This window comes from Mauremys reevesii, linkage group 1, assembly GCF_016161935.1.
Source record: "Mauremys reevesii isolate NIE-2019 linkage group 1, ASM1616193v1, whole genome shotgun sequence".
In the NCBI taxonomy this organism is placed as follows: Eukaryota; Metazoa; Chordata; order Testudines; family Geoemydidae; genus Mauremys; species Mauremys reevesii.
In genome coordinates this window covers 264505770-264533292 of record NC_052623.1, presented here as the reverse complement: position 1 = coordinate 264533292, position 27523 = coordinate 264505770, and the positions used below count along the sequence as shown (strand labels likewise).

The following is a 27523-nucleotide window of genomic DNA, read 5'->3' as shown; positions in this document are numbered from 1 at the left end:
TTTAATATAGTTAGCATGGCCCAAAATAGAAGTAAAGCTGCACAGACCCTGGCATGGGCTAGTAATGTGGGTAAGTACCCAGGGTTCGAACAGTTTACGCTGGAATCATCGAAACATAGGCCTAGAAGGGACCATGACAGGTCATGTAGTCCTGTCCCCTACACTGAGGCAGGACAAGTACACCTAAATCATTCCTGACAGGTGTTTGTCCAGTCTGTTCTTAAAAGCCTCCAGTGATGGGGATTCCACAACCTCCCTTGGAAGCCTGTTCCGGAGCTTAACTATCCTTTTAGTTAGAAAGTTTTTCCTAATATCTAACCTCAATCTCTCTTGCTGCAGATTCAGCAGTCAGTGGACATGGAGAACAATTGATCACTGTCCTGTTTGTAACAGCCCTTCACGTATTGAAGGCTGTTATCTGGTTCCTACTCAGTCTGCTTTTCTCAAGACTAAACATGCCCTTTTTTGAAAACATTTCCTCATAGATCAGGTTTTCTAAACTTTTTATATTTTTGTTGCTCTCCCCTGGACTCTCTCCAGTTTGTCCACATATCTCTTAAAGTGTGGTGCCCAGAACTGGACGTAGTACTCCAGCTGGGGCCTCACCAGTGTCAATTGGACAATCACCTCCTGTGTCTTACATGCAATGACCTGTTAATACACCCTAGAATTATATTAGCCTTTTCCACAACTGCATCACATTGTTGATTCATATTCAATTTGTGATCCACTGTGACACCCAGATCATTTTCTGCGGTACTACTCCCCAGCCAGTTAATCCCAATTTCATTTTTGTGCATTTGATTTTTCCTTCCAAAGTGTAGTACTTTGAACTTGTCTTTATTGAATTGCACCTTGTTGATTTCAGACCAATTCTCCAATTTGACATGGTCATTTTGAATTCTAATCCTGTCCTCCAAAGCACTTGCAACTCCTTCCAGCTTGGTGTCATCCACAACTGCACACTATTCAAACCATGCTCTGAAAACAGAATTATTAATTTCCTTCTGGGTTTTTCTGTGGCACTCATTAACCAAGTCATTAATGAAAATATTGAATAGTACCAGACCAAGGACAGACCTCCATGGGACTCCACTAGATAAATCCACTTAGTTTGATAGTGAATCATTGATAATTACTCTTTCAGTACGGTCTTTCAACCAGTTATGCACGCATCCATACCATATTTCCTAAGTTTGGTTATGTGAAAGTCATGTGAGACTATCAAAAGCCTTACTAAGATGAAGATATATCACATCTACAGCTTCCCTCCTATCACTAGGCCAGTAAAAGGAAATTTAGTTGGTTTGGCATGATTTGTTCTTGACAGATCCATGTTCGCTCTTTCTTATGACCCTGTTATCCTCTAGGTGCTAACAAATTGATTGTTTAATGATTTGTCCCAGTATCTTTCCAGGTATTGAAGTTAGGCTGACTGGTTTATAATTCCCTTGGTCCTCTTTGTTCCCCTTTTTAAAGATAGTACTACGTTTGCCATTTTCCTGTCATGTGGAATCTTACTCGCCTTCAAAGATAATCACTAATGGTTCGGAGATTGCTTCAGCTAGTTCCTTAAGTATCTTATGATAAATTTCCTCAGGCCCTGCCAACTTGAATACATCTAACTTATCTAAATATTCTTTAACCTCTTCTTTCCCTATTTTGGCTTGTGTTCCCTCCCCTTTGTTGTTAATGTTAATTGTGTTAAGTATCTGGTCACAATTAACCTTTTTAGTGAAGACTGAAGCACAATAGGCCTTAGGGGGAAGAGATAGCTCAGTGGTTTGAGCATTAGCCTGCTGAACTTAGGGTTGTGAGTTCAATCCTTGAGGAGGCCACTTAGGTATCTGGGGCAAAAAATTGGTCCTGCTAGTGAAGACAGGGGGCTAGACTGGATGACCTTTCAAGGTCCCTTCCAGTTCTAGGAGATTGGTATATCTCCAATCATTATAAATACCTCAGCCTTCTTGATGACATCCCTTATTAGCTTTCCTTTCCTACTAAATAGTGGACCTACACTTTTCTTCATCTTTCCCTTGCTCCTAGTGTATTTATAGAACCTCTTCTTATTGCCTTTTATGTTCTTTGCTAGATGTAACTCATTTTGTGCCTTAGCCTTTCTGATTTCGTTTCTACATGCTTGTGCTATTCTTTTGTACTCCTCCTTAACAATTTGTCCATGTTTCCACTTTTTGTTAGTTCCTTTTGGATTTTCAGGTAATTCAAGAGCTCCTAATGCAGGCATATTGGCCTCTTACTATTCTTTCTGTCTTTCCTTTGAATCAGGATAGCTTGCTGTTGTGCCTTTAATACTGGCTCCTTGACAGACTACCAGCTCTCCTGAACTCTTTTTTCCCTTACATTTTCTTCCCATGGTACCTTACCTAGCAGTTCTCTTAGAATGTTGAAGTCTGCTTTTTTGAAGTCCATTGGCCTTGTTCTGCTGCTCTCATGTCTTCCTTTCCTTGAAATCATGAAATCTGTCATTTCATGATCACTTTTGCCCATGAAGCCTGTGCTGCCACAACGTCACTGCTATTTTTAGCCATACTAACTAGATTAAAGCTAGTGTGCGTATGCTCACACAAGCTACAATCACGCCTCTGACTGTAAGTACCCTAAATCTCAGTTTCTCCATATGAAAATGCAGGTGATAATATTTACCTACCATACAAGGGTTGTTGTGAGAATTAGTAAATAGTTGTAACCATTTTGAAGAAGAAACATTCTGTGGCTGTATTTTGGAGTTAGTTTGACCTCTGAGAGGATTCTTGGGATTTAAGATCACTTTATTCCACACTATGCAAAAAAACTAATAATGAGAAATTTACCTTTATATTCTTTCCTATGGCTTATTGCTAGAGTAGAAATTTAACCCAACCTTCATTATGTCAGAATGACATATGCTACATCAGTGGCTGCACACAAGGATGCCTGGGAAATGGTTTCCTGGACAATACTAACAAAGAGAAAGTCTTCACAAATTCACATATCCTTGTTTTAGGTGTTTGGGAAAATGGTAGGTATTAGAAAATAGGTGCTGAGGTATTAAAACTGAAAATATCTTCTCAAGAACTGTACACAAATTAAATAGCTTCCCCAGTGTTAGTTGCAAAATATCCAGATTTATTATTGGCATTCCATTACACACATCCAGTGACGATTATGGTCGAAATCTTTCTAACTCATACACCACAATGCCCAGCAAAAAGGTGGAAGAAAATCAAATATACTTCAGATTATGAAATGAGTTGATTGTAATGGAATGGTGCCAGTAGAAAAATGAGCACTGAAAAAATATTTTGATCAGTAAAACTGAGCATATCAAGTGCAAGGAAAAGCCAGCTAAAGAACTAGTGGTAGCTCAGCATGCTGCCCTGAGTTGGGATATATTGTCCATGTCTGGAACTTAAGATAGGTCCTTTGCTCACAAACCAGCAAGGCTGAGGAAATGAAAGAGGTAATGGTTATGATATCCAGAGAAGAATTCTGGTGCTGCACCAGCTGTTGCTGTCTGGTTGGTTTGAGATGAACAGAAGCACTTTGTGAGCTCTGCATACATCCCAAATCCCCTGTGTCCCCAGCAACTGCATCCTTTCCCACCTCCTTATTTTCCTAGCCCCCACTCTCCCTCAGATTTTTGGTCAGCCACTGCCAGTGGCTGTAAGGATTACCAATAAAAATATTATTTTGTTTCTATCTAATAATTTAAGAAATGAGTGCAGTGCAACTATCTAGTTGTGCAGATAACCTCCGCTACATAACCACATGGTGCTACTGCTTTCACCCTTGTCCTGCCTCTTCTTTCCCTCTTACTTCTTTGATTGTTACACCCACTTATTGTATCTGAAATTGGATCATATGCTCTTTGGGGCAAGGATTATCTTGCATTTGCACAGTGCTTAGCACAATGAGGCCTCAATCCCTGACTGGGGCTTCTGGGTGCAACCGCCCTACAAATAAAGAATAATATCAACAACCACAATTTAAAGCTGCCATTTCCTGGCAAAACATCTAAGGAAAACATCAGTGCAAACACTACCTGCCCTTCCCCAGGGATGAAATCCTCTGAGATGTAGCAGCCTGGGCTGCTGGCTCAGGTTTGTACATCTCCAAACCAAGCCCAGGGAGTTCTAAAAAGGTCAGTGAGATTAAATTAGTGTGATTTCCGTACTGAGAGGGGCTAGAAAAAACTGCAAGTTAAATCAGGGGGAAGAATCATTAGGAGTGTCATAAACACTGGATTTTGGCATCACTCAGTGATTCTGACAGGCTGAGGAAGCTCTCTTTAAAGGAGTCATCTACATGCAGATCATTAGCAGTGATGGGGAAGGAAACAGAGGAAAAAGTACAGGAAAGTTTTAATGAGAGGCAGATAAAAATCTTTCAGTTGTGTAAAGTTTCTTGGAATGTGGCAGTGGCTCTTTAAACAATTCAAACTTTCAGATAGCTGACTAAGAACAGGCTCATTTTACAGACAGACCTACAGAGAATCTCAGAATGCAAAGCTAATATAAACTCCCTAAAACTCAAATTTTATTAAACAACCTCTTCCTCCTCCTTTGATGCAGTGGGAACGAATTCTTGCTATTCTGGACCTAAAAAAGTAGCTTGTTGTTTCTCTTTCGATGTTATGACAACGTTCCCAAATCCTTCATCTCGTAAGGCTGCAGATAGTTTGTCGCTTGTCAACATTGTCCTTGGTTGCTCATTGCAGTACCATAAAAGTTAGTACAGTAAATCCTATTAAGGAGAACTGAGTTTGACATGGGGAGAGAGGCAGATGTTTCATATGAAATGCAAAGATAATGAAAGGGAAGTTGAGGCAGAGTTATTTCAGCTGACAAGTACAGTAAGATTCAATTTGAGGTGGCAATGACTTCTTTTTTTTTTTTTTTAGTTAGGAAAGTGAAGGCCCAATAGCTCTGGCTGGAGCTGCATGCAGTGCAGGCAGGTGTTATGCCAGATTGCTCTGTTACTGTTAGTGAAATTTATTTGTATATCAGCAGTATCTGAAGGCCGCATTGTGCTAAGTGCTGTACAGTTCTTCCCTGAATAACTCCCAGTCAAAATAGGCAAACAGACGAAGGGTGGGATAAAGAGTTGCAACATACACACAGCCCTTCTGTGCAGGGGTTGCCTCTTCGTACTAGTACAGTCTGCCTAGCACAATGGGGCTGGGGAACTAAATACTACCACAGTACAAATAATCATACACACAGTTCTGCTAATTGACCTCAGTCTTAATTTGCAGCCTCCGAGAGCACACTTCAGTTCTGAGCTTGTTATTCCAAACTTGGGCCTCCCCTTGAGCAGAGACTAACAGTTGTGCCACATGGTATTTTTGAGGACGCGTGTGTGTTGTGAAATATGTTTAGATTGGCACCACTCTCCGTCTGTATGGTGTGCGAGCTCTATACAAGTGTCAAAAACAAGGACAAAGTAACAGCTCAATGGGCCAGTAGAGGGCAGTAGTACAAAAGTATACAGTGGGGTTTGAGACGTGACTCTGTCCCTTTAAAGTTGGAGACAAAATTTAGACCAGGAGACAGGAAAATTACCATAACAAAGCACTTTCAGAAATTAAATCGTTTAAAACCAGAAGCTAAACTCCCATCGAGACTCTACTACAGTGTGTTTCTCTAAGGCATAGACCTTATCTGAATGGAATAGTTGATCTTTCATGTAAACAGTATACAGATTGTCTTAAAGCAGTGGTTCTCAACCAGGAGTCCGGCGCTCCTTGTGGGGCCGCGAGCAGGTTTCAGGTGGTCCACCAAGCAAGGCCAACATTAGACTTGCCGGGGCTCAGGGCAGAAAGCCGAAGCCCCAGCGCTGAAGCCTGAGGCCCTAAGCTCTGCCACCAGGTGCTGAAGTTGAAGCCTGAGCAACTTAGCTTCACAGGGCCCCCTGTGGCATGGAGCCTCAGGCAATTGTCCTGCTTGCAACCTCCTAACACCAGCCCTGGCTTTTATATGTAGAAAAAACAGTTGTTATGGCACAGGAGGGCCATGGAGTTTTTATACCATGTTGGGGTGGGGGGAAGAAGGGGGCTTAGAAGGAAAAAGTTTGAGCACCCCCCTGCCTTAAAGAAATGAATGTCTTTTACTGATGGGCTCTTCCTGGCTTTCATTGTCAGAAGATTCAAATTCTGGCTGAATTAATTGCCACTTCTGTCTAAATTCCTGGGTTTTACCAGTGTAAATGTGAGAGAGAGTTTGGAACATAGAGACTAATTATGTTGAAGTGTAACCAGTCTCCTCATGCAGAGTCCCAAACTGTCCTGACCAAATCGTGTCAGCTTAGAACTGCCATTCCTTGGGTGGTTATTTCCATAATCTGTAATAACACACAGGACCGTTCAAGGAATTTGGCCTTTACTCAGCTGAGTGTCTCTTATAGGGACAAGCAATTGGACCCACTCAAATTTATTATTCAGATAGACCTATATCATTGGGCAGTCAGCCAAATGCACCTTGGGTTTACAAACTTTCATAGCAATATATTGCTTACATTTTTTCCTAGATCAACAGGTTAAATGAGATGAGGAAAACTACTCCACACCAAGAAAAAATGCACCACTTGAACTGTCATCTCTTTGTTCTTTACTATGAAAAGCACTGTGATTTGTCCAGGTTAAAATTCTCCCCTTTGTATTCATTGCTCTTCTCTGCCAGGAAGTCTGTCATCCAGCTAGACTTGGCCAATACCAAGAAAGCTCTGATCGTACCTGCTTTTGAGACCCTTCGGTACCGCCTCTCCTTCCCCAAGTCAAAAGCAGAGCTGTTATCTATGTTGGACATGGGAACCCTCTTCACATTCAGGTAACAGAAGGAGCTTTCACTGAACCTCCGGCAGTGATCAACCTTGGCTTCTTGCTCATCTGTGGACGTGTGGCTCGCCTCTCCCCTGGCCAGTCAGTAGTTCAATTGAGAAATATATTGAGGTTTTTCCCCACTTTATTAAAAGGCAGTGATCTAGTGCCCCAACAGCTTGATTGGTGCATGTATTTAATCTTTAAACCCTGCTATCTACTAATATTTCCATGGGAGTCTTGCCCTTCCCTCTAGTGTACCCTCCTATTGTTAAATTGGCCTCATTTTATTTTTGACATTTTTATTGCATTACAAAATCATGAAAGAGCATTAAACCAGCAAGTGTGTAATATACCCTTTGTTGGCTAAGCACAGTCCAGGTAACTACCATACATGTGACCAAAAAATTGAGGATAATAATACTTAACTAGGATTGATGAGTGGCTATTCTGAAAGTGCCACGAAGCTCGAAAGTGTGCAGTGTGGCCTACTGCATGCAGCACTGGACTAGGCCTCAGAAGACCTTGGTTCTATTCCCAGCTATGACCTTTGGCAAACCACTTCACCTCCCTGTGCCTCAGTTTCACATCTGTAAAATGGGGATAATAAAGCTTACCTCTCCTGTGCTAAAACACTATGAGAGCTATCGATGAAAACCATTATATAGGAGTTAGGTGGTATTATTATTATTCAGTGGAAAACTTCCTTTTCTTTCATCTTCTCACAAATTGTTTTTGTGGCAGATGCCTCTCTTCCCCCATTATCTGTATTTCATACCTCTCCACTTGCAGTGGGTTTCTTTCATGTTGCTAAGCTGCAGCATCTTCTGAGGTGCACTAGTAACTTTTTTGCCAGCTGCTTTCTACAGACATCACAGCAGGTGGTTCATATGATCCTGAAGAACATTGTTTTGATGGAACCACTGACTGTGATTCACTGGGAAACAGGTAACCCAAGACAACTGAAAGGTAGGGGAAAGAATAGAGGTGTTATATCAGCCCCTGGAAAAAAAACCTCAAGGGTGTGGGGGAAAGTTTGCTTTCCTCTCTCCTTCCATTGCTCCTTAACTGTGCGGCAATTTATAGATTAACTTGAGGTTTGTTTATAGAAAATAACTTTCCCTCTTAGGTGAAAAAATAACCTCTTGTGGGAAATAATACCCTCAAGATTTTACTTCAGATCTTATATTCCACTGACAATCACATTTTCAACCTGCACCCAGTAACTTCATTGGGGATTTGACCTGAATAAGGACTGAATAAGAACGGAGGAAAGATGTCAGGCCTGTAGTAGACTTATGTACGTATGTAGGACATATTTTATAAACACTCTCCTAATCGTTTCTGTCTCATCATATTGGTCAAATCTAGCAGCAGACACACACAGCAGCTGGGATCGGGGCTGAGCATTTCCACCTACATTTTCTAGGTGCTTTTAATAATGCTGCAAGTTGAGGCCAGGCTGGCGGGAGTGAGCTGGGAGGAGGACTGCTGTGACAGTGATTGCTGATCATGCCTGCAGCATCCCAGATCCTCACACCACATGGTAGATTACAATCTTTTCCTCAGTGAAATTGCTTTTGTCACCTCTTTTCCAAATGGTGACCTTTTCTGCCTCTGGGCTGCTGAAAAATACAAAACGGCTCTCAATTACATCCTTCGCACAACTTCTCTCCCCCCCACACACACACACACAAAGTCATTTAAGCTTTCACGGTTGCCAAGAGGTGCTGTGTGAAAAACCTTTGCACCAGGGGGATACCTTGTGAAATCATTCTGGTTTTGTTTCATGGTATTAGTTTTTATTGTGCCTTGGCAAGATGTATCCACTTAGTATTGGGTAATGTCCCGAGGATGAGGAAGTGTGCTTCTGGTGGAACCTTACAAGGATAATGAAGGTACAGAAGGTAAAAGAAAGCACCATACTGAGACAGAGTAACCAGCAATGACTGATAAACTGATTGAGACCCCAGCCCATAACCGCATCAGTATTCCCATTGAAGTCAATGGGACTGCCCATGAGCTTAAAGTTAAGCACATGTTGAAGAACTTTGGAGGATAATGAGAAAACTGGGGATGTTGGTTGACATGCAAAGAGACAATAATACTGATATGAGAGACAGTAAGACTGATGAATCTCCCTACTATGTCTCTGTGACTAATATCTGATGAAAATTATCATTTTACGGTAGCATCTTTTGGGTGGAGATCTTTTTAACAGGATCTAAATAACTTCAGCAGAGCTAAAATTTCACAAGATAGTCAGCATGTAGCCAAGACCCGGTTCTGGCATGTATATCTTCCTGAACTATCAGAAAGATGGCTACAAACCCAATTGTTCTTTCATAATCAGTCTATAGTGACCTTATTTCAGCATCCCACATCCACCTCCCTCTTTCTCTTCCCTTACCAGACATATCTGCTACAAGATACAATATCCACTTGATATAGCAACTGAACAGTTAATGCATTGCGTTTCCAGTGAATATGGTATCTGATCCCAGAGTTCATCCACTTAATAACTAGATTTTTCCCCCTCATTCAGAAAGCACAACAATATGATTATTATCTAGTTATAAACTCTTAGCTGCCAATGTGTGTGGTTTCTCCATGTGATCCCATCATATAGAACTATGTCACTCTGAAGAAGCAAATGCAAAATCCTTGATCTATTTAGAGATCCTGTTACATTGAGGAAAATACTGACACTAACAATGGGAATTTCAGGTGCTTTTAAAGAACCTGAATGTTCTGTGCAAAATGATTTGTTGGTCTCAGTTTATTTTCTTGTGCACAGGTGGCCACATCACAGAACCACCATCACTGCTGCATTGATTGGCATCTTAGGTCTGGTCTACACTGGGGGGTGGGGGTCGATGTAAGATACACAACTTCAGCTACGAGAATAGCATATCTGAAGTCGATGTATCTTATTTCGACTTACCTCCTGTCCTCACGGCATGGGATCGACGGCCGCGGCTCCCCCGTCGACTCCGCTTCTGCCTCTCGCCCTGGTGGAGTTCCGGAGTCCACGGGAGCGCGTTCGGGGATCAATATATCGTGTTTAGACGAGACACAATATATCAATCCCCAATAGATGGATCACTACCCGCTGATCCGGCAGGTAGTCTGGATGTACTCAGACATTGAGGCAGAGATGCCAAGAACTGAATAGACTTAGAGAATGAACTACCCTCTCATCCATAGGTTTGGACCCTCCCAAAGGAAATACATTGATTGGACAGGTAGTATGTAGTGCCTCCCTCCTTTAATCAGGGTCTCCACTTTTCTTTCACTCACCTTCTCCCCCACTATCTTCCTTTCTATTTTGCCTTTGTCTCCCTCACTCTCGTCCTGATCTTTTTCACTAGTGCTCTTCTTTATCCTGTTTTGCTCTTCCCTTTTGAGTTTCTTGTCTCTCTCTCTCCCTCCCAGGGGATACCTGTGCTGCTTCTCCTGCCTATAGTACTATGTCAGTGGGGCCAGCAATAGCTGTAGAGGGAAAGTGATACAACTCTGATCAGTTTCTTGTTCTGCTCTTGCTGTTGCCACTGGGGAAGCATTATGGGCAGGAGCTGCAGCACTAGCCTGATTCTGTGCAGGAATTAATTAATTAGCTATCATTTGTAGGGTGTTTTGAAAATACAGATCACATTAAGTGTTAAATAGTAAGTATTAGTATTATTATTATTTTATTTTATTTATTACTTTCAAAATGCTAGAGGAGGGATGAGGGGAAATGCCACATTCCCCACAATCCTACATCAGATTTAAAACCCCTGTTGTGATTGTGGTTTATTTCACTAGGGCCTGGATTGAGACTACCAACTCATTTCCTAAAGACATCAAATGGACAATAGATGGTAAAATTGTGTCGGTGCCAGGATATGAGCGAGAGAAGGTAGGTGAGGAAATATATTTTATTGGACCAACTTCTCTTGATGGAATGTGCAAGCTTTTGCCCAGACCTGAAGAAGAGCTCTGGGAAGCTTGAAATCTTGTACCTTCCATCAATAGAAACTGGTCCAAAAGAAGATATTACCTTACTTACCTTGTCTCTCTCAATAGATGGTAAAGGCTTTGATCTCTGGCAGCCTGGAAAGTCAAACCAGTGATTTATTGTTGAATGGCTCTGTGCTACTAGTTAGCCAGTCTCATTGAAGTGATGCAACCTGTTTAACTATGATGATAATAATAATAACAACAACATATAAAAGTGAAACTGTCACAGCTTAAAAGAAAATAAGTTGCTGTATAGTAAAATAATTTTCTGATAGCCATGTCCCTCCTGCACTGATCTATTCCATGATGAAGAGAGAAAGTGTACCTTAGCTTCTTTCGGTTTCTCCGGGTATTATAAACAATAAGATACACCCAAAATGTTAACACTATGGCTGTAATTTTTACCTCTGTGTTCCTGGTTCTTCATGGTTTGTAATGTTATCCAAACTTCTGAGATCAAAATATTAGGATCTAGGCCCTCAACCTGCAAATAGTTATGCACATGCTTCACTTTATGCACAAGTTGTCTGTCCCCTTGAAGTCAAGGTGCCTTATATTGCACAACTGCATGTTTGTTTTGCTCCTTCTGTTATAAATCTCAAAATACTACAATACAGATCACCTGCCTTCTTTTTTTTTCTTGATTTAATCCATGATGCTGCAGCAAGAGTCTGTCTCAGTGATTTCTGGAAAGATGTAAGAAGAGTGAAAGGGCAAGAGAATCATTGATCCTTGTGTTAGTGGGGTGGATTCAAGCTGTACTTGGAAGAGACCTACTGTGACATAAATAAGATTAACAAAATATTAAAGGATCCTTTCTTATAAATTGAATTAATGGTCTTACATAGAATCATGTTGGATAAAATGATATCTGTAGTATCATGGAGAGCATTTATCCAGGCTTTTATGTATTAATTTAATTATTTATTTGGGTTTTTACAGTAATAATAACAAAAAGAGGCACTTGTCCAGAGCTCCAGGTGTCTCTTACACAACTTAAAAATGTAAATATAAAATACATAACTCTCATCACCATGGAGCTGTAATAGTTAACTTTTAAAAACTTTAAGTGAACTACACTATAGCTGGGAAATGGATGTGAAATATTGTAGTGTAGATGCACCCTTTGTGTTTTCCATAATTATTGTTTCCCAGTCTCAGTCATGGATAGCCCTTTTGATAATTGTCTTTTTGTCAGTTAACTTTGTCAGCCTGGTATGTATAAGCGTCAAGCACATGGAAGTATGGAAAAATGCTTCACAAATGGTCATAGTGTATCGAGTTGCCTATAATTTGTCCTAAAAATAATAGTGGACTGTACAGCGAATGTCCTCATTTTCAAGGGTTCCATCTGAAAGGTAATGTTATGCAGTTTTGCCAAGATGCGTCTTATTTCACTGTTCCCCCATGCCCATGCAAGTTCTGTATATTCAAGGTATCACGTCTGGACGAAAGGGCATGCACCCACGAACTTTGCCAAGTGGCGGACTGCTACCACACCTTATCAAGTTGAGTGGGAAGCAGACTTTGAGCCATACGTTGTTGTGAGGCGGGACTGCCCAGAGTACGACAGAAGGTTTGTAGGGTTCGGCTGGAACAAAGTAGCTCACATAATGGAACTGGATGCACAGGTAAGGAGACATCTTCTTAATGAGATTCTTTGTGAGACGCATGGTTTTTATAGGAAACCCTTATACTATGGAAGTAGATTCAGATTCCATTCACCAAATTATTCAGCCAGCCATACTGAATTCTGTAACTGGTTATTTCCATCTAAGAGAGAACACCCTTGTTTAGTATTGGTTGAGCATTAAAAGTGGTGCCTCATTTAATTGATTTATCAAATCTGTGAGGAGTCTGTCATCTCAGAGAGGCACATTTCCTTCCCTGTTCCCCACTTCCTTCTGGAGGTTAGTAATTGCCTACTGACACTGATCATTAGCAGGTACTTACTAACATACACTGGCTCATTTGTGTTGGCCACTCTGAGGGGTAAGGTACAAGGTATGCAACCCCTGCTTTCCCCATCCTGCCTGCAGCTGAGAGGCAAGGAGACTGTGCAGGGATGGGTGTGTCCGTGTGTGCACGTCTCTGTGTGTGCATTGAGGGGGACGTTTATACCCCTGCTTACACCTCTGCACAGTCACATTGGGCTGGGCTGCAATCGGGCCCTTTATGTTCCATAAGGATATACCCAATGGGGGTATTCTCAGCTATAGAGGGGAAAATACGTTTATTAACCAAATAAAAATAGCGTCTACTATATTATCCTAATAATAATACTTAGCACGTACATAACACTTTAATTTTACAATACACTTTTCAATCACTGATCAATGAAACTTCAGATGTGGAGAATATCAATGTAATGATTTATTATCTGCTCATCTGTGTAACCGGGATTACAGTTCCAGTTGTAGCTCTCATACAGCACTCACAGCTTAACGCTTATTTGTGCTGTGGCATTCAGCCAACGTACAGCGTCACACAAAGGAAAGTGGGAGCTCTTTCACAGGAGGTTGTAGCATAGTTCTTTTAAATGATTATTGAGATGGAACTGTCTCTGGGGATGTGTTTCCTTGTTCCTCCGGCCTCCAAACACACTCATATTTAAAAGATGTTTTGTTTATAATGGCTGAGAGATGGGGCTATTCTCTTATCGAGAATCTGTCATCCTGGAGGAAACTTGGAATTCCTGGTCTACCCATCCCTATGGCAGCTCACTGAGGCAGCTCTGCCAGGAACTCCTGGAACTCAGAGCTTTCCCTATATCTGTGCTGAGGCTACAGTACTTCCCATTATTCTGTCCTCCTTGCAATGGAGAGAGCTCCTTGACACACTCGCTTCTAAAAAGAGCCTATTGAGGGTTTTCCTCAAAGAGCTTTGCTCGCTTGACTAGGTCTCAGCTAGGGGATCCCTACCCACTCTTGTTTTGTTCTTTGGTCCTTCTTCCCACCCCCACCTGCCATTTGCTGACTGCTTATCAGCCCTCAGCTCATCAGCAGGGGATTTAGGGAGTGGGATAAGACTGACCAGGCCTCTCTGGCAATAGCCTCTCTCCAAATTTGGGGGTGGGGGAATAGTGCTGGACACCCATTAAGCTATCCACTGCATTTGAGGTGCCACTCCCACTCATCAGGTCTTTGCCTAAGCAGCTGCTTCAGTATTCTAGCCTCAGCTAACAGAGTCACTTCCCAGTTCAGGGAAAGATTTCAGTGCTTTTTAGCAAATCCAGCACCTGTCAGGAGGCCTGCATGTAAGACTCCATCACAGAGGCCCTGTGCTGCTATAGCCCATCAAAATGGCAGACAGGATGGAAATAATTATAATTATTCTAGAAACAGCACATGCCCATGGTGCTGGGGTCTGTACGGATATATAGCTAGTGACAGACTGTGCTCCTAAGGGCTTACAAACTTGTAGTTAGAGCATGAGGTTCCTGCAGGTGGGAATTTTTTCTGAAAGGGATTCTCCTTGCTCTAGGGACAAGCTCTAAGATATTTTCCCCAGCCTTCCAGTGACTCCTGGACCTAGCCAGTTAGCAGCCCCTCTCCCAACTGCTTTCAAAAGGTCTTTATATATAAAGACCTTTTGAGAGATATATATATCTCAAAGGCCCCAATTGGGAAGGGGATGGCCACTCCATTGTGCTGGTCTCTACAAACACAGAAGAGAAACAGTTCCTGCCCTGAAGGACTTACAGTTTAAAGACACAAGCAGACAACTGGAAGAAAGCTAATCTTGTGCCAATATTATAAATAGGTAAATGGGACAACCCAGGTAATTATAGGCCTGTCAGCCTGACATCAGTCCCGGGCAAAATGACCGAATGGCTGAAACTGGACTTGATTAATAAAGAATTAAAGGAGCGTAATGTAATTAATGCCAATTTACATGGTTTTATGGAAAATAGATTCTGTCTAACTAGATACCTTTTTTGATGAGATTATAAATGCTGTGATAATGGTAATAGTGCTGATGTAATATACTTAGAGTTATGTAAATTATTTGACTTGGTACCACTTGACATTTTGATTAAGAACCTATATTGATACAAAATTAACATGGCACACATTAAATGGATTAAAAACTGACTGAATGTAACTGTAATCGGAGAATTGTCATCAACTTGGAATTTCTAGAGGGGTGCCTCAGGGATCAGTTCTTGGTCCTAAGCTAACAGTTTAACAGTTCTATCAGTGACATAAAAGAGAACATAAAATAATTAATGATAAAGTTTGCAGCTGACACAAAGAACGGGGGAGTGGTAAATAATGAACAGAACAGGTTGCTGATAGGAGATCTGGATCACTTGGTAAACTGGGCTCAAACAAACTATATGCATTTAATATGGCTAAATGTAAAGTTATACATGTAGGAACAAAGAATTACGCACTTTTCACAGGGTGGGAGACTCTATCCTGAAAAACAGTCACTCTGAAAAGAACTTAGTAGCATGGGGGTAGATAATCAGCTGAACATGAGCTCCCAGTGTGACTCTGGCCAAAAGGGCTAATGTGATCCTTGGAAAGAAGGAGGAGGTTGGTTAAGCAAATCTTTATGGATTTGCTCTTCTCCTTGGGATTTACACTGCACCATCTTCTTTGCCTTAGCAAAGATGAGAGAGAGAAAGAGAGATCGTGGAACTGCCTCTCACTGCTGGTGTCTTCCTTTTCCAGGAATATGAATTCATAGTGCTGCCCAATGCCTATATGATCCATATGCCGCATGCTCCCAGCTTCGACATCACCAAGTTCCGCTCCAACAAGCAATACCGCATCTGTCTGAAGACCCTGAAGGAGGAGTTCCAGCAGGATATGTCACGCCGCTATGGCTTTGCAGCCCTCAAATATCTCACAGCAGAGAACAACAGCTAGCACGCCGGAGCCTGTTTACGGGAAACAGACACTCAAGGGAGGAGCCACTTAATGTTTGGGGCCCAGTCTTTTAACTTGGAACTGAGACTTCTTTTGTTTTTATATCATACCCGACAGTTCTAACAGTAGAGATTTGAAGCAACATGTCTTCAGACTGTGCTCATTAGCCACTTCCCTTCCACCCCCCTGCCAGGCTCTCAGCTTTAGCATTCGCAAGGTGTGAATAAGAGGGGCCAGCCATGCGCCCGTCATATCACAAATGGTGCGGAGCGGGGGTGGGACGGGAATATGTTTTCTCAAAACAGTTGAGCAAAGACAGATCTCCAGAAAATAGGATTTAATGTTGCTATTTAATAATTCCACATGCTTTTTATCTGTAAAGGAAGATCTTCGGGTCACTGTCCTGTGAATTTTAAACCCACACTGCTCTAAAAGGGGAACTTTCACCTGTGAACTTTCACATTGCCCCTCTTGATATGGATGGCTATTCTAATGAAGGGCAAGGCAAAGATTTGAAATAGCCTTGAAAATGAAGGGGAAGCATATACCATATCCCACTATAGAGAAGGTGTGCTAAAGGCTGAGGCATATCCATGGGATCAATTGGTCACTGATCCTCAAGTTAATTCTGTTTGATCTAGAAACGTCCCCCGCCCCAGCCATAAAATCCATTCCTTCCCTTTTAGAAGGAAATGTTGGCCTTCATTCTGCCTGTCCGCCTCCAGTTCTAGCAGTCCAGTAAAAAAGATTGGTGCCTCTACCAGAATGTGAAGGAACCTGTCAGTGTAAGGCCTGTTTTCACCTGAGCAATTTATTCACATGTGTCTAGTGAAATAAATGGCCATGTTGTAGCTTGGTTACCATTTTAAAGGCAAGAACTGGATTTTTCCCTGGGATGTATTTTCTACTGAGGGCTATTGACCTGTAGGCTCTTTCAGTGCACGCCCACTTGTGAAGGCCTTGGGCCTTGGGCTTTAAGTGGACTTCGTCGCTGAACAGGGAAATATAAGCATGACAACTAGAGCCCAGGCGCCTCAGTGCTGTCAAGCTGCCTGCTACAAGCGCTCAGAACTACTTCGTTAAAGGAGTTTATAATAAAAGGAGCAAAACTCTGAGGCATAAACTCCCCATTTGAGGGGGAGAAGAGAATGTGTTGGGAATCTGAGTGTGAGTGTTTGCTTGAATGTGGGGGGGTCCAGTTCACGACCTCAGTATGCATAGCGATATTTTGAAGGGTGGACAAGAAACCTAACAAGCAAAACACATAAAAAAACCGAGACACTGGACTTTTTACCATTTCCTTTATTCTTCAGTATTAATGTTGTGTTTACATGGGATGAGGAGATGAGGTTTAATGCACTGCCCTTAGCTGGGCTATTTGTATTCGCTTGCAATGTTACTAGAGAAAGCAGAATCGACTAAAGTGAGAAGTGTGTCCCTCTTCCTATTCCAGACCATGTAGAACAGTACTTACAGACACCGCTGCCTAGACTGTATAGTGGATCCACACTTCATTGTGCTCATTATTTTATTTTATTTTCCAGTCACTCGATCTTCCTCCCCACCTCACCGTGCTAGATCTTGGCTTTCTTTCTAACCTACTACTTTTTGAGGGGTTTATTTACAGCAACTTCAACACAACTAAGCCAGGTGTTTACAGTACAAATGTTGGTTAATCATACAAACATTAAAGAACAGAACAGCAAAAATAAAAAAAGCAACTTCTTGGAGACAAGAAATCAGACCAGGAGGGAGTCTGGATGTAGTTGTTACATTTTCCCCTGTGGGTGTGGGCTGTGTAAGAATCTATCACTTCCTACTTTTCTCCTTTACTTAACAGCTCACCTAAAAACCTGTGAGGAGCTAGACATAGGCAAATTAATAAAACAACCCCTCCCTCCCTCATTGTTAATCTGCCATCCTTTCTCACGCTGAGTAGTGCAATACTCCACAAATAGTCCCAGTGATTCTTCACCAGGAGTAAGGGTGGCAGAATCTGTTCCTAAGGGTATGTCCACACTTAAAATGCAGCAGTGTAGACACTACCTATGCTGACGGGAGGTGTTCTTCCATCAGCCTAGGTAATCCACCTCCCTGAGAGGCGGTAGCTAGGTCAATGGAAGAATTCTTCTCTCGACCTAGGGCTGTGTATACAGGGACTTAGGTTAGCTTAACAGTGCCACTCAGGGGTGTGGATATTTCACACACCTTACCAATGTAGTTAAACTAACCTAACTTTCTAGTGTAGACAAGGCCTAAGTAGTCCAGTGGTGTGAAAGTGCTGATTTACCGTCTTGAAATTCCTAGTCAGTCCCTCTGTATAACTAAAGCTGTTTTATAGCACTACTTAAGCGCTGGATGTTAATTTCTTCTTTGTTTCACAATGATGCCTGGGTACAGGGGGGGAACACCATTCTCCTGCAGTGCTAGTTATAGGTTAGATTGCACCACAAGGACACAACCCATGTTGCGCCATGCCATTAGCGTCATTAGCCACAATTCTGTCCCTGCTCCCCCTTCTTGGGTGGTGGGGGAGTGGTAATTTCTTGCTGGCCCATATTGGCGGCAAATTTTGACGCTCCTGGTTTAGGCTTAAATATGTTGGCTGGTGTAAAGATGAGCAGCTCAAAATCTTCTAATAGATTAGAGAGTCGCAGGTTTTCTTTATAGAAACTGTGCTGGTTTATTTGTATCGTCATATTCATCAAGGTGTGTTCTAATTCTGTTTTGTATTATAATCTCAATCAAGTTCCCTGGTACTGAAGTAAGGCTGACTGCTGTTTAATTCCCAGGATTACCCCCTGGCATTATTAAAAAAAAAAATGTACATGTGCTGCCCTCCAGTCCTCTGCTACAGTCACTGATTCTAATGAGAAATTGCATATTTATATTAGCAGCTTGGTTACTTAATTTGTTAAAAGTCCTTCTGAACTCTCTGATGAATCCTTCTAGACCTGGTGACTTAATGCTCTTTAATTTATAGATTTTTTTTTTCCAGCACCTTCTCTTTTGACAGCTTAGTCTATGACATTTCCTTATCTTTATTTCCTGGGAAGAGTGAGTCTCTGGGATAGATATCTCTGCAATATCCTTTGTGGGGAAGACTGATGCAAATAAGGCATTACATTCTTGACAGTGTCCGTATAGTCATTAATTGCTCCATGATGGTCCAGAGGACCCAACTGTTATCCCAGGTTTTCTGGTTCTTGCAGATGGAGCAATTTATTTTGGCTATTTGCTCTTCAAATTCCCTTTGAGCCCTCTTGATTTTTGTCTTAAGTTTTACAATCCTTTCAACCAAATTTTTATTTCCCATTTGTCTTGAAACTTACCATTTAATCATACATTTACTTTCATGTCCTCTTCCTTTCTTTATTTGTTTAGAGGTATCCATGCCTTCTGTGAGTCTTTGAGCATAAGTATCCTCCATGCCAAGTCTAAGGATTTTTATTTTCATTTAAGATGTTTTTGACCTGCTTTTTAAATCCTACTTTTCAATATCAAGTGTCACCATACTAGTTTTTGATGTGATTCCTCCCGCAAGGATGCTGAACTGAATTATACTGTAGTCACTATTACTGACTGGGTCAAATATAGTTACTTCTTGAACCGGCACCTGTATGTTATGTAGGGCAGGGGTCCCCAACCCCCGGGCTGCGGACCGGGAGGGGGCGGGGCTGCGAGCTCCGGGCTGAGCTCAGCTGCCTCCGCTCGGCGTGGAGCTCCCAGCCCCGTCCCCTCCCCACGCGGCTCTGAGCGGGACGGAGCTCAGGCCCCGCCGGAGACACGCTGCAGCTGTTGGGCGAGGCGCTGAGGCTCCGGGTGAGGAGGGAGCCGGGGGTAAGAGGCTGGGGCCAGGGGGGTTGGCTAAGGGGCAGGGAGTCCTGGGGACAGTCAGGGCACAGAGAGGGGGCAGAGGTTGGGGGGGCGGTCAGGCGGCAGGGAATGGGGGGGGGGTTGGATTGTGGGTGTCCCAGGGGGGTCTGTCAGGACTCAGCGAGGGGTGGATAGGGGTTGGGGCAGTCAGGGGACAGGGAGCAGGGGTGGGGTCCCAGGGTGGTGGGGGTCTCGGGGATGGTGAGGGGACAAGGAGCAGGATGGGTCGGGGATTCTGAGGGGGGCGGGCAGTCGGGGGGGAGGAAGTGGGTGGGGGTCAGATAGGGGGCAGGGCTCCCACTAATTCTGCATTATGGTCAGTTGTATAATTATTTCATTATATATTACAATAATAATAGAAATAAAAGTACAAAAATAAATGTAATGCGCTTGAATCGTCCCAAAACCATCCCACAGGTCCGCGGAAATTTTTTTTCTACGAAACCAGTCCCTGGTGCCAAAAAGGTTGGGGACCGCTGATGTAGGGTGCAGCTGAGAACAGCTTCTCCACTTGTGTGTTCTAGAAATTAGCAGTTCCAAGAAGCAGTCAAAGTGTCGAGAAATAGGTTCTCGAAACTTTTTGTTTTATGACATTTGCCCAGCTCATGTGTGGGTAGTTGAAGCTGTCCATTATTACTGTTTTATTAGGCTTAGCAGGGCCGGCTTTAGGAAGTGCGTGGCCCGATTAGAATAGTCTCGATGGGGCCCTGGCAGGGATGACTCACCCAGGGGCTCTCCGGGTCTTTGGCGGCACTTCGGCGGCGGGTCCTTCACTCACTCCGGGTCTTCGGCGGCACTGAAGGACCCGCTGCCGAAGTGCCACTGAAGACCCGGAGCGCCGCTGGATGAGTAAAAATTAAAAAGGCATGGGCGCGGGGCCCACTTAGACATGGGGCCTGATTCGGGGGAATCGGCCTAAAGCCAGCCCTGAGGCTTAGTTGCCTCTCTAATCTCCCTATACATTATGTACCTAACATCCTTTTCCTGGTCAGGAGGACAGAAATATAACCCTACTAGCATATTTATATTCTTCTAATTTGGGGTTTATGTCCCTGCATATTCTACTCTGTGGACCTCTCCCCTAAGAAATTTTAACTCATTAAATTCTGTGGAATCCTATAAGCATAGTGAGCTTCTCCCATTTCTACAACCTGGATAGTTTATATGCAGGTATGGCAGTATCCCACTGGCATCTGACATTCCACCATGTTTCAGCAATTCCTATTATCTCAAGGTCCTCACCCACTCCCGTGCATTCTAACTCCCTTATTTTTTTTGTAAGCTTCTCACACTTATATAGATATTTCTAGTTTTACCCATGCACTTATTTTTATTACATTCCTTAGTCTCACACTCTGATACTTTTCTGAAATGTACCTCTGTAATCTCAGCCTGTCCCTTTTCCAGTTTGGCTGCAACTGCCATCCTATCCTTTACTGGATAAAGATATATCTTTGCATTACCGACAACCCTAGCAGCTGTCTTTGTCTGACCTGAGTCGTCCTTGGTACCGAGGAGATTTCCTTCAGCTCCTACTTTAAATAATCCCCCCCCAAAACCTTGCCAGTTTTGTGTGCCAACAGTCTGGCTCCACATAGTATATGTGCTTTTTTTTTTTTTCAAGTGGGACTTAAAATCATCATCTGCAACTCATTGGGGTGAAGGAATTTGCAGCTGCACCTGCATTTCCACTACCCATGTTAGAAGTGAAGACTCTGACTGTGTTCACATCATTTTTAAAGCACAGATTATTTATTTAATAGGCTGTCACAGCTTCTCTTGTGGTTTATATTTAAATCACAGACATCACTTCAGTGACAAGGGTGCGAATGGCACCACCATTTCATATTAATTGCAGTGCAGTTTATTGCAATGTAGTGAGCTCCATATTAGAGGGAGAAGCATAATAATTTCATCAGGGATGCAGCTGCTGTTTCTCTACACAGGTGTAAATAAGGCCGTAACACAACTGAGCCATCAGTTTTATAAATACCCTGTACAAACACATTACAGGTGGTTTTCTGTTAGGTACAACAGTCAATTTTATAATTAAATATAAAAATATGTTTTTAATGTTCTGATTTTTACATGACTGTTTATTCAAATATAACTATAAACTTCTACCTGGAAAATAATGTGATCTCCAGATTGTGCCAATTCACCTATCACCATGGCCTGCCTAATGGCCACCATCTGTTTTTTTAGCTGAGGAAGATTGTGCAGGACTCCTTGAGCTGTTGCCTTTTAATCAGCATAGATACTAGTTTTAGGCATTGTGAGACACTCCCTCCTACTCTGCCAGATATCATAAGGGATATTCATCAGATTTCTATGGACCATCAACAGGACATAGTAACTCAGCAGGTGGAGTGAGGATCAATAGCTATGAAGTGAAATGGGTTCCATTTTGTTAGATTGTTGGAGTGCAAAAAAGGAAAAAGTCTGTGGCCTTTGGTATCTGTCTGCTCCTCAAGTTAAATACCCCACAAGTATTTTTTTAAAAAAAATCAAGTTTCTGCATCTCTAATCAAGCAGACTGGGACAATTGGGTCACTATGAAAGCAAATTAACCAACATTTGCACTCTGGTATTGAAGATTCTGAAACATCTTTGACATGTAAGTATTCTATTTTTTTATGTTAGTAGCCTGTCATGCGTAGTTAGACTGTGGATAGAAATGTCTAAATGCGTTACTGAATCAGGACCTAATTGAAGATTTTTTCAAATTGTCATTATAAGCAGTCAGAGTAGAAAGAAACTACTGGTCTTGTTCAGCCATTACTGTTTGGGAAAGTGCTTATAGTCATAGATCTATAATACCCTATTTTTTTAGGGGACCCCCAACATCCACACTCACCTCTCAAAGGCAAACACAGAATGCTCATTTTTGTCAAAAGGAACTTACTGTATGTGCCAGTGAACTGTGCACAACATTTTCCTCTTAAAAATTCCCTGGACACAGTGTGTACTTGCCCTACAGAGTGTAGTTGCTATGTGCTGTATAAGAAATAATTTGCGAATTAGAAGAAAAGACAAAACATTTATTCAAGTGATGGACTACGTATGCTGGTCGTTTATCCAAAGGTACTTATAGTTCCTGTAGTGGAACGCTTAGCCTGTTTACCACATAAGTATGCAGAGCTTTATCAACCCCAAATTACAAGATTATATCTTTTCTGTTATGCCACACTGTAGTGTCCACTGTAAGAATTAGATTGATTTATTTTCCCCAATTAATTACTGTTTCAATTAGGGAATAATGTCCTACTCCTTTTGACTCCTCCTATACTGACAAGAAACCATTATTCAGTGCAAAAAGGCAATATTTGCATCTAATAATCTGCTAACATTAAGGGCATGGTTTAAATCCAAAGGAGAGAAATGGTTTTGACTTGAGGCTGAAACTCTGCTTGGACACACAGTCTTTGCCCTCTGCTAGTTACGCTTCAGAGTTGCAGAGATCTCTGATCAGGTGAGACCAAAGAGTTCAAACCAAACCATGGCTATTCCCCTAGGTATTACAGCAACATAATTCTCATATAAACAGTGCATGGATATATTTTTCCATACAAAGAGTTACATTAAAAAACGCTGTAAAGTGAAGCACTGAAAACTTAGGAGATGCCCAAATTAAAGTTGCTCATGCAACCTTAATCTGACCCTTTTGTGTATGCCTTATAATACAGTCTTTAAGATCACATGCTATTTTTTCCAGAGGACCCTGTGTCATTTAGTGCATGAGATGGACTGTATTCAGGGAATGTGGCTGCTGATGGGTATTTCTTTTTATCCTCACTGACATTGATCTTTGAATAATATTTTAGTCTCCTTGATTCTGAGCAAAGCCAGGCCCCCTTTTTCAAAGGGTAGGTTTAAACTTAGTCATGGAAAACCTTTGGGAAAATCAATTAAACCCCATGCATTAAGCTTTCCATGTAGAATGCTTGGGGTTTCATTCTGTAAGTCCTTCTCATGGGTAGGGCCCTTTGCAGTCAGTGTGAGTTACACACATGGAGGGCTTACTCTATTGGCCCCTAAACTTGTGAATTCTAAAATGCAGTAAATAATGGCCTGTCTCGTTTTTTAAAAAGAGCCAAAATACAGGAAGAATTAAGGGAGTGAAAACACCTATTCTCTTACCTCTGAAGACCTAGGTTCAAATTGTTAGTTAGATCACAATTGAACATTAGTTTTGAGGTATGTCTGGGATCTGTGCCCTTTTCTTATCAACCACTAGACCACACGGCCTCCCTATTCTAAATGATCTAGCTCATTGTAGAGTTTGTGAGGCCAAGCTTTGAGATTAAACCAGTCTCGGCTCAAAGATTCATGATCTTTGTTAGTTCTGCTGATCCCACAGTCATTCCACTGATGCGTGTGAGCAAAGGAGAAACACCAGAGGAATACAGCAACCATGGTAATAGCAGCAATCAGGACATTCATCCTTTTAAAATTCAGCCCACCTGAAGTTGACGGTTGGTTAGTTAATGGCTGAAGCAAAGCTAATGTCCTTGCAAGCTTCTTTTGCTGATTTTGAGGAAGATTTATGGCTGCATCAGTTCTCTCTTGCAGTTCTCTAAAACAACTGAAATCTAAAGAAGAAAAATTAAAAACCAGCATATCCTGTTTGTTCCTCTGGCTACTCATCCAGACTAAACAAAAAACAAGCCATGAGTAGACAGCAGCATATCAGGGTGTTTTGGTTTTTGTAGAAGATCCTAATGAGCTCTATGTATAATCTACTTTTTGGGTAGACTTTGCTGTGCTTCACTGCAGCTCATAAAGAGTTCTCCAGTGAGTGATAGACACCTATTATGCTTAGGCATTTCTGGGACTCACCACTGCGCAGATTCAGACTGAGGGCATATAACCTATGTAATTTCCCCACACACACATACACCCTGCCCAGTGCTTACACTTACAGGAATGCATAAAAATCCAGATGGTACAGCTATTCAAAGGTCAGGCACGACAGTGTGGTTCTAGGGCCTGTGTTATGCAGGAGATTAGACTAGATGACCAAAATAGTCCCCTCCGGCCTTAACATTTGCAAATCCTGTTGGTTTTGGTTCACACTGAACTGTTTGGGCAGAGTTTGTATCCTTTGCTTTTAAGTTTTGGGTTTGTTCAAAGTAAAGCAAAGACAAACTAAAAAATCAGTGAGTTTTGTTAAGATTCATGAGTAGCATATGGATTTTGTAAAAGTTTGTGTTCATGGGGATTCATCCAGGCTGGTAGACCTAACACGTAACCAACTGTCAGAAAATGTTCTTATGGACCCATAGAACTCAGCCTTTTTTTAAAAAAATTGTGCTTATAGAGAAAGAGAGCAAAAAAAGTTCAGTTTGAGTCTCAGTTATCTGGGCCCAAAAATATTTCAGACAAAAAGCTTTGCTGGTTTCATTTCCACATTCGTATAAGAAACAAGCAAACTTCAGAGTCTTTTTGAAGTTTTGTCGCAAAAGCTTTGTACAGCTCTCTTCAGTATCCATCACACTTGGAAGTTTTCAGGACATTGTGTGAAGCAGAAGACTAGAATTGTGGGGCATTGGGATCCTCCAAGAAACAGTTCAATAAAAGGGATAGACTTCCCTGTTGCCTGGTGTATTGGTCTTGACCTTTTAGACTTCACAGGTGCTGTTCCTGTCTCAGTAGTTTCTCTGACTGTACGTATGAAAGAACATAGGTATATGATATTCCAAATGGCAACTTCTTCATTAAAGATACACCATCACGGTCCCTTTCTTTTATGAAAAGCAATCCGGTTCTCTTCCGCTTTTAAGCTTCTGCATTTCTACACACACTTCTCTTTATTCTGTGATTTTGGCAGTTTTTAGTTAAGTCTAAACTTGAGAGGACGTTGAGTGGTTGGAAGCCACAAGGATGGGATCCCGATGTTTTATTTATTTTTTAACATGTTCCTATTGTTGCAACTATTCTGGCTCCTGACCCCCTGTGCCTCTAAACATCATTCCCAGGAATTATTGTTTTTTAGTCAAAGGGTAGTAATACCATGAGCAATTACACACATATGTACAAGCACACTGAGCACTCAACATTTCTCCCACTTCACACATTTCCTATGTTAGCATGAAATTTCTTTAATGCCAAGTGAAATTTCTAAAAGGCTTGATCCCATGATCCTTTTGCATCCAGTCCATTACACATTTTACCTGTGCTTCACATTTATCACTGGCGATAATATCCCTCTCTCCCATTACTTTGTCAGATATTTTTAAGATAGTACAGTATCTTCTCAGAGCCTGATGGGCTGTTTAGGCTTATTGTGCAGAGAATCCACCTTTTCCTTGCGAACTTCTGGGGGGGAGAGGAGGGAGAGCTACTTTAAAGCAAACAGAAACTCTGAATGTCAGGAATAGAGGGATCAAGCCTTTAATATAGCACAGTGTTAATAGCCTCAGAGGAAGGGGAGATTCCTGAAGATGCTCAGACTCCTGTACCAATCCTGCATCCAATCTTACCAACCATTGGGTGTGAGATGCTAATGATGACTAGGGGCCTACCAAATTTGCCATTCATTTTGGTCAATTTCACAGTCATAGGATTTTTAAAATAGTAAATTTCATGGTTTCAGCTATTTAAATCTGAAATTTCACAGTGTTATCATTGTGTCCTGACCCAAAAAGGAGTTGGCGGGGGGGCGTGTCACAAAGTTATTGTAGGGGAGTAGTAATGGTAGCAATACCATGATCCTCTCCTAAAATAACCTTGCCACCTCCTGCAACTCCACTTTGGGTCAGGACCCCCAATTTGAGAAACTCTGGTCTCCCCCATGAAATCGGTATAGTACTGTAGCGTAAAAGCACACAAAAGACCAGATTTCACAGTCCATGATGCATTTTTCATGGCCGTGAATTTGGTAGGGCCCTAATGATGACCATGCATAGCTTTGGGGAAAGCATGACATTGGAAGATTTGAAAAAGGCCCATTTTATTTTTTTCCCTTCACACAACCAGCTGATTTGTCCTCCATCCCTTGGTAGCATATGTAGAAATGGACCAGATGGACAGCGCACCAGATAACAGAGTACATAAATATTCACTCTCCTTCCAAGCTTGCTGCAGGTTGGTGCAGCTTTAATTTTTTCATTTAGCTGACAGTCTCTGAAGAGTTAGCAACCTGAAGGAGGCTAGCAGGTGCTGAGTGCATTAAAGAAGCAATGGACCATTGTCCCTATTTTTCTAATATGTCTACTAAGTTTTGGGTGCCTCAATTTTTCTGTGTTCCAATTTGAGCTACCTATAGCTTGATTCTCGGAGGTGCTGAGCAACCACCACTGTTTTTGACTCCATTTGGAGGTGAGGGTGCCCAGCTTCCTGGAAATCAAGTCCTAAGTGTTGCAAGTTGGGTATCAAAGGTGTGTGGACAGTTTTGAAAATGTTAGCCTAAGTGACTAAGAAAGTGAGTTGACCAGCCATGGGAGCAGCAGTTCGTGTGCTTTGGAAATCAAGCGCACTGTGATGGACACAGCTTGCTAACAGACTAGCACACATTGCTTTAGAGAATAAAGTGACGAAGACCTTAATAGTTGAAGCAAAATATTACACAAGGCAATGTGGGTAAGGATATGCAAATGTCATTGCATCATGCTACTGTTGTATGGTTTTGCAGAGGTCAGGAACAGCATATGCAATATATCTGTCAGCTCTCTTCTAATGACCTAAGAAAGGAATCCATATGAAAGGAGAAATCACATTTCCCCTCACCAAGCAGAGCTTGATTTGAACCTGACTCTTTTTTGCCATGACACAGGTGGTATATTTACATTCTTCAGGGGGAAGACTGGAATTTCATAACCCTTAACGGTGAGCGATGCATGAGGGGATGCTTGTCATTTCTTTGCAAGACATGTCACACAGAAGAATTTGAATTTTAAAAATCATGTCCCTGTCTGTGCATTACCCTACTAGAAGGCCTCCTGTGTGAATGAAT

General features: G+C 42.0%; 1 protein-coding gene across 5 annotated transcripts in view; it reads left to right on the top strand.

The window, feature by feature from the left end:
• LARGE1 (LARGE xylosyl- and glucuronyltransferase 1) overlaps positions 1-19325 on the top strand; it is a 360789-nt gene extending 341464 nt beyond the window's left edge. For all 5 annotated transcript variants that reach the window (XM_039494588.1, XM_039494577.1, XM_039494568.1 and 2 more), the window contains 3 exons: positions 6678-6824; positions 12252-12447; positions 15496-19325. In XM_039494588.1, the coding sequence (XP_039350522.1) occupies positions 6678-6824; positions 12252-12447; positions 15496-15693 (541 nt within the window). In that variant the 3' untranslated portion in view covers positions 15694-19325. The remainder of the gene's footprint in view (positions 1-6677; positions 6825-12251; positions 12448-15495) is intronic.
• The last annotated feature ends 8198 nt before the right edge of the window (positions 19326-27523 follow it).